The sequence below is a fragment of the Hippoglossus stenolepis genome, chromosome 22 (genome assembly GCF_022539355.2).
Source record: "Hippoglossus stenolepis isolate QCI-W04-F060 chromosome 22, HSTE1.2, whole genome shotgun sequence".
NCBI classification, from domain to species: Eukaryota; Metazoa; Chordata; class Actinopteri; order Pleuronectiformes; family Pleuronectidae; genus Hippoglossus; species Hippoglossus stenolepis.
The window spans coordinates 739,501-747,149 of record NC_061504.1 but is presented as its reverse complement, the minus strand read 5'-3'; the positions used below and the strand labels follow the sequence as shown (position 1 = coordinate 747,149).

The 7,649-nt window shown below is 41.4% G+C and overlaps 1 protein-coding gene across 1 annotated transcript; it reads right to left on the bottom strand.

Annotated features, from left to right (window-relative positions):
* Positions 1–338: 338 nt before the first annotated feature.
* On the bottom strand, positions 339–6,043 carry LOC118103835. The gene is made up of 17 exons (XM_035150939.2): positions 5,926–6,043; positions 5,080–5,224; positions 4,914–4,991; positions 4,429–4,800; positions 4,169–4,264; positions 3,854–4,083; positions 3,575–3,753; positions 3,404–3,491; positions 2,888–3,235; positions 2,688–2,805; positions 2,525–2,616; positions 2,334–2,448; positions 2,113–2,202; positions 1,570–1,731; positions 1,286–1,477; positions 897–1,109; positions 339–651 (listed from the first exon to the last, which is right to left on the bottom strand). Exons 1-16 carry the CDS (start codon positions 5,992–5,994, stop codon positions 910–912), a joined length of 2,574 nt encoding a protein of 857 aa, XP_035006830.1. The 5' UTR covers positions 5,995–6,043; the 3' UTR covers positions 339–651; positions 897–909.
* Between the last annotated feature and the right edge of the window lie 1,606 nt (positions 6,044–7,649).

The window sequence follows — 7,649 nt, the reverse complement described above, 5'->3', positions numbered from 1 at the left end:
GTAATTGGTTTCAATGTGGAGTGTAGTTATGTGTATTATTTGCATAATAAGTGCTGAGGCTGACATAACTTACTAAGAAAGACAAATAAGTACCTCTGGGTTATCAGTTTAATTCCTGGTACAATACCAGGAGGAATTCAGGTGACCATAACATGCCCTCTGCTAGCTACATATAGCTACAATGCTCAACCTCAGTCACACCAAGCGGAAATGTTAGCAACCAATATATACTCATTATTTGTTAATTATTAACATAACAAATACAGCATATTAAGATATTATTCAATGCTTAAATCCTAATATTCATCGATGCTCGTTCCATACGAAAATAAATATGAAATAAATGAGGATTTTAAAGATACTCACTACACTTTATACAGGTTAAAATAAAAACACACTATAACTATAAAAACACAATCATTAGTTCTGAATAAGTGGGTTTCGATAAGTGATTTGAAAGTGGACAGTTCTGTGCATTCTGATGTATTTGGGGAAAGGGGGTCCAGAGGGAGCGGTCAGCTACGGAGAATGTTCTGGCACCCCTGGTTGGCTGATTGGTCTGATGGAGACAGGAGGTTCAGCGTCACGAGCGGAGGCTGCGGGAAGGAGTGTGGTGGTGGAGCACAGTGGTACAGCTTCACTTGAGAAGAACTGAAGGACACACACAAACCATAGTGTTAGAACTTGAAGATGGTTCCCTTTGTTTTGTTTTTTAAAGACAGGCCGCTAAAAACTAAGTATTGAAGCCAACGGCTACCTACCAACAAGCTACAGAGACAAATGGCTTCGACCAGAGTCAACAATTTATCAACAATCTTCCTCACAGACCAGTCACTACCATTGCACAGACAGACACATTGTACTGACATCATACACCAGTTCAGTCACACCTTTACCTAATCACTGCAGTCACAGTTCTTCATCACTGGAGGAGTTACTCTCCAAGTTTTCCTCTTCAGAGGAGGAGTCATCCAAAGTAGTTTGCTGCCCAAGAATGTGTTGGTATGTTCTACCCGCTGCAGCCTGATGAGCTTTAACTTCGTGCAATCTTCTCTTCAGCACGCAGAGTAGACCCTCTCGCTCCGTCTCCGCCAATGCCTCAGTACTGCCTGAAAATGTTTGAAAAAGGAAAATGTTTTAATAGTGTGTGTGTGTGTGTGTGTGTGTGTGTGTGTGTGTGTGTGTGTGTGTGTGTGTGTGTGTGTGTGTGTGTGTGTGTGTGTGTGTGTGTGTGTGTGTGTGTGTGTGTGTGTGTATATGTATATATATATAAAATGTATTTTACCTTGCCCGCCGATGGCCTCAGAAAGCTGGGAGGAAAGCTGGGAGGAAAGCTCTCCCATCACTCTGACCATACTCCTCATGTACTCCAAGTGCTGCTTTACCTCACGAACCACAATAACAGATTCCTCTTTAAGTCTGGACAGCAGCATTACCTTGTCGTAAACTTTTTTTTTCTGTACCATATCACCATGACCTGGAAATCATATCAAAAGAGTTATCAATTACATATATAGCAAGGGTTGAGTCAGCAATTTGGTATTCTGTGGCTTTCAATAAAGTACTTACACTCCCATTGCCAGGAATAGTTGTCATTAGCCAAGAGCTCGTTAGGAGGAGGGAGTTTGTCTGCTTCCTCCACAGCAGCATTGTGTTTAATGATGGCATCCTCCAAGGCTTTCTTTTCAACAACAATCTTTTTCCTGAGTTGATGTCTCCGCTTATTGCCATCTAGAATGTGAAACAAAATATTTAGTGTACCCCTAGATGACCAATCTAACACCAATAACATCAAGTCTAATACACAAAAAAAGTTAAGCAGCCGTGTCAGAGACAGTTAGTGGCCTGGTTGTCAGTCAGTCCTATTCCTGTGAACGCAATCTCAACAAATTTTAACTTGGAATCAAGGATGAACCGATTCCATTTTGGTGCCTTGAGGTCACAGGCCAAGGCCACAATGACCTCATGTTATCGTGTTTCAGTTGTCAAAATGTTAGTGATCTTTATATGAAAAAAAAAAGATTTGGAAATATGTTCACAGAAACTGCACTGGTTAGCGGGCTAGACATTTTTTCCACAACTATAAATAGTAATAAATACATTTTGTCTCACCAGACTGACGATAAAGCTGAAATTTCCGCTGCTTAAGGCTCAGATACAGTCCTTCAATGGTCTTCTGCAAGTCATTTTGGCTGGTTGGTCCTTGTGAAGATGAGAAAAAAAAAAGAATGTATTCATGGCAATGTCAGGTTACAGTCAAGCTTTGAGTAGACCTTGTGTAAACAGAGACAAAGGACAGTGCAAGAATAAAATCATTTCTTTTTCCACAGTACCTGTCGTCCACTGTTGAACATCTGACACCCATTGCTGGACTGTGTCTTCCTGTAGAGACAACTCAGTGTTGATGTTCTCGAGGTCCTTTGTGGCTTCTGTAATCCTTTGCATAGTCTGACAAAACCAAAACAATTAGAATTAGAGAATGTTTACAGGCCCCCCCAAACAAAAAAGGTATCTTGGTTTATACCTTGATGTATCTTTTGGCCAATGTTCGGTCAAGGTTTTCTGCTTTCCGCTTGTTCCAGCCAATTGCTTGAATGGTAAGTATATCTGTGCGAACTGAAGACACAATGCATATCAGGTCAGGAGACGAAAAACTAAAAATGTATAAATAAAGTTAAAATACTTACCAGCTTTTGACATGTACTTGGAACATATGGCTGCTCGGGAGAGGAAGCTGTTGACCTGTTCAACCTCCTCCCCAATGGTTGTCCCGGCTCCTTGTTGATTACGTCCTCCCCATTGCAACTGCAACACATTTACTTCAATGTTACCATTTGAAAAAGAGAAACGCTGTTTTGCAAATGATAATAAGATTGACGATCATTACCTCACACATCCATGAATGTGCTTTAGCATGCATGATGGAGAGAAATGGACGCATGGTCAACAAATCTTGCAGCTCTGGACAGTGACGCACAACCCTTTGCAGATACGGCCAGTATTTGCACACCACATCAGAGCAAAAAAACTGCACATTCTGTGAAGCAAGCTGTCTTTGTAGATATAAGGGATAGGCAAATATTTCTCCACGGAACATATTCAGTCCCGTAAGCAAAAATCCATGACGGCAGACAGCAACCTCAACGCCTTCTTCATCTACTTTGCTTGCAGACTTGTTTGCGGATTCTCGTGCTGCCGCCCACTGGCTTGTACCACATCGCCCTTTTGCAGGATTCTAAAAATAAAAATACATACAGAAATTAACAGCATAAATTGAAGGTGTAAATATTGCTAAAATGATGTTTGATGGGATCAACATTATACATAAGAGGAACACTTTGCACAGGGTACAAGAATTCATTTAACTTTGTCGTAAAATAAGGAACAATGTATATTAACTTACGTGTTTTGTCGTCCCATGGATGTAGTCAACAAAGGAAGACACCTTAGAATCCTTGGCCAGAAATACGCCATCAAAAAAACCACCAGGTCTTAAAAACAAAAATGTATAAACATTTTAAAAAATGACATGTTTATGGCACTCTAAATTTTCTATGGACAACATTCTACATACCCTGGTTGGCTCTTAAAGCGGTACAGTTTACGGTTCCCATCCACCGCAACAGCCAACATAGAGGGTGTGCATGCAGGGCACTGAAAATGCTGCACCTGAGACAGCTTCTCAACCTCAAACTTGGCATAGGTCCATTCCAGAAATGCCTTCTGCATGGTATCCCCACATATCTTTCCACTCTGATAGCGAAAGACATAAAAAAAAAAATCAACATTATACAATAATAAATATGGGAAACTCATTGCAAGCAGTGGGAAAATAGTACCAACTTATACTCACACGACCAAAGACTTTTGTTCGATGTTCAAGCATGCTAACAAAAGCTTGCCGTGACATTCCCGGAGCCGCAACCTTGAGATCCTCAAATGTAGAGAACAAATCCACTGCATACAGCGTTTCAAAATTGACTGTGGCTGGCCAGTACCCACTTTTAACTAGATCAGCAATGTCGACTGAACAAGTCTTTCCACAGGAGCAGCTACCATGTGGGAGGGACAGATTGAATCGCCCTGAAAAACCAAGACAAAACGTTATTACTTAGATGCACAAGCAATTTAAAATTACTGTATGAAAGATATTTTAAAAAAACATTACCATTCATTCCAATCAAAATGACCTGCTTTCTGGTGGAAACAGTCATTTTCCCAGATGAACAATCACAGCAGGGAAGCACGATTGGTAAAAAACATTCTAGGAAGCAAGGGGAAAATAATTTGATATAGTAAATTCCAGTATCATCATCTTTAATCAGTGGAGGTATTCTTTCAGTGCGATAACTTACTTCACCCATAGTATTTTTGGTTTTAATCAAATTTAAAATATTATATAAAACGTGTTTTTTAACTTAGAAGTACCTCTTTCATGGTAGGAGAATGTTCCTCCCTCATCTTCCTTGATGTAGGTGGATGGCGGCAGTGGCCTGAAGAACCCCTCTACCATGGATGCTCTATTATGGAGCACCATAGACCTGTGAATGGCAAAATCACACGTTAAGCAGTAAAGTGGTCTTGGCAAACAATCATGACACCTCACTACTGCAGTCTTTTGTCTGCAGTGCTGGCAAAGTCCCTCTTTAGGCTTCTCAGACAATAACATCTGATTAACCATAAAGGGCCTTAACAAAGTCCACTTTTCCAAGGTGGATGTTTGCCTGTCCTTCCAGTGTGAAGGGAGAGGTTCTGCAGTAGGACATCCCAAGAGGTTCTGCACTTCCTGGAGGAGGGAGTCTTGACAGGGGAAAAATGAAGGGGTGGAGGTTAGGAGAAGAACAGATGTAAAGCAGGGGGTAAATCTAGCTAAGTGTATGACTTCATTACAAACAAGAAGAAGAAAAACCTACCTATGTTTTGGATTGTCCCAGTCTCAGTCTCCGTCTCTTGTCCACTAGTAGATGGAGGGTCTGTGCTTCCCGAGGGATCTGCAGGAGGATGAAAATGCATTTTATATCTTGCTTGAGGAGAAATAAAGTACGGTTTTAAATGATCAAAAAAGAAAAAACTACTAACCAGTGGCTGAACAGCGCTTCCGTTTCTCTCCTGTTCTCCTCCTTTTTGGGAGAGGCTGCCCTTCCTGGTCCTCATCAAACCAAACAAGCTTTTCTGTCCCAGTTTTTGAGGTTGCTGCAACTCCTGTAGCTTCAGTTGGATTCTCCTTGATTAAAGAATTGAGACACAGAACATACCATTTGTTACTTAAAACTTTCTTACAACATACAAACATGTTGTTATGAAAAAAAACATAATTGTCGTATTACATACTACAAATTGATCTTGTAGAGTCCAATAATGGTAGACAAATACATCCCTTGTTAATCTATCATAAACAATCCTGTATTTTAGAAAACGAAATCAAACTTCATGCACACTCAACACCTATAGTGAAGGCCCTACGTAGGGCCCTCCCCCCAGGCCCTTCCCCTGGCCCTTCACCCCGCAGGCCCTTCCCCGAGCCCCTTCCCCGGCCCTTCACCCCGCAGGCCCTTCCCCCCGGCCCTTCCCCCCGCAGGCCCTACTTTGCGACCTTCCCTTACACGGTACAATGTAAAACTATTTTATGAGTTGATTCAGATTTCTGTTTTTTATACCACTGCATTTTTGTTTATGTTGATATTTACATTGTAGCGTCCCTCAATGATGAGGTAAGCCGAACGGAACTGGTCTCACTAAACATTTATTCACAACCGAGGTAACAAAGGCTACCGTGGGCCGTACTGTGCCATACAAATAAAACATTACCAAATGAATTGCATTCCATTCCCTCTATCATCGGATATTCCACATTCGCTTTCTCTCTCAGCCCTTTAAACCCTGACCGTTACAATAATAAAAACAACATAAAAGTAAACTTCTTACCTGACACTCATCCAAAAGTGCATCCGCAAGGAATAAGGCATCGTCGTTTTCCAAGTTGTCCATGCTCATCACGTAGTTTCGTGTTGAATGGACCGGAGCGTCCAGGTACGGCGGTATATATAAGCCGAAAGATCCGCTCACGCATGCGCAATCGGATCCGGCTCGGTATGACGGTATTTACGTAACTTCCGGGATTGCAGAGTCCATAGCAACCACCATAGGAACGACAAAAACGTAGTAGTCCTACAATCGTCTGGCGAGATCTGAAAGAATCTGCGTGATAACTAATAAAATATAGATCGAAATCATCAACTGGCTGAAGATTGTGGAAGCAAAGAGCCCATTTCCCGCTAGAAGTGGTGTCAGAATGTATTTTAATGCCCAAACTAAGTTGCAAAATGACATTTTTATCGGAAAAAACAAGGAATGTCCGCCATGTTTTCCTTTTCGCAAACGGGAACTTGAGAGTCACGTGACGTGGGCACAGGCCAATGCAAAACAATGGGCAGACAAAAACGTAGGTATCTCACAATCTGAGAGGCCAAATTGTGAGATGCCTACGTTTTTCCAAGTGGACCAACGTAGGTGGTGTACGTTTTCTGATGAGACTGGGTTGCATAAGGCCGGGACTCTTGTCTTACATGTCTAGTTTGGACTCGATTGGACCAAATATGTCTGAGATACAGAACCTCGTGTTTTGATGGCGTGAAATCAAACTTTGACGCCACGCCACGGTCACACCGTGGGACGAAAAATCGATCTTTGAGGTAGTTTTCATCTCCATCTTGTTGTGATGACACGCATCTCCATATGAAGTTGATCTGATGAAAGCCCTGGGACAAGTACATCAAAGTAAAAATGTGGAAAATGGCCAATATGGCCACTAAAGTCAAAATGGCGGGCTTCCTGTTGCTTTTTTCCAATTGCACCTCCGACCTTTTTTGTTTGTCTGGTCATGATACACCTGGGCTACGATTTTTGTGAAGATCGGTGAAAGCTAACTGAGGGGCTTTTCCTTAGATGGCGCTGTTGAGCCATTTTTCCACGCCCATTTTAAATTACTCCTGAATACAATTACTTTTTGGGGTTTTGAATTCCTGCAAACTTTGGTAACAATTTGAGCATGTCTAGGCCCTGAAAACCCCAAAAGGGAAATACAAATCCTTCGAAATACAATAGGGCCTCCCACCGGAGGTGCTCAGGCCCTAATAATTAAAGCCCTCAAAAAGCCATTTCATTTGCCTGAAAAAAATAATAATTAAAGCCCTCAAAAAGCCAATTCTTTTGCCTGAAAAAATAAAAATAATAATTAATAAAAATATATCATTATTATTATAATAATAATAACTGGCCCGAGCACATGCTTTGGTGATAATTTGAGGGCTTTAATTTGTTGTTGAATCCTTTGATGCTGATAATGCAGGAGTGGAGTTGTTGGTTGACGGCTCAGCATCAAAGGATTCATGGTCCATGTATGTCCGAGATACAGAACATCGTGTTTTGATGGCGTGTAATCAAACTTTGACGCCACGCCACGGTCACACCGTGTAACGAAAAATCGATCTTTGAGTTAGTTTGTATCTCCATCAATTTGAAGTTGATCTGATGTAAGCCCTGGGACAAGTACCTCAAAGTAAAAATGTGGAATATGGCCAAAATGGCCACTAAATGCAAAATGGCGGGCTTCCTGTTGCGTTTTTCAAATTGCACCTCAGACTTTTTTG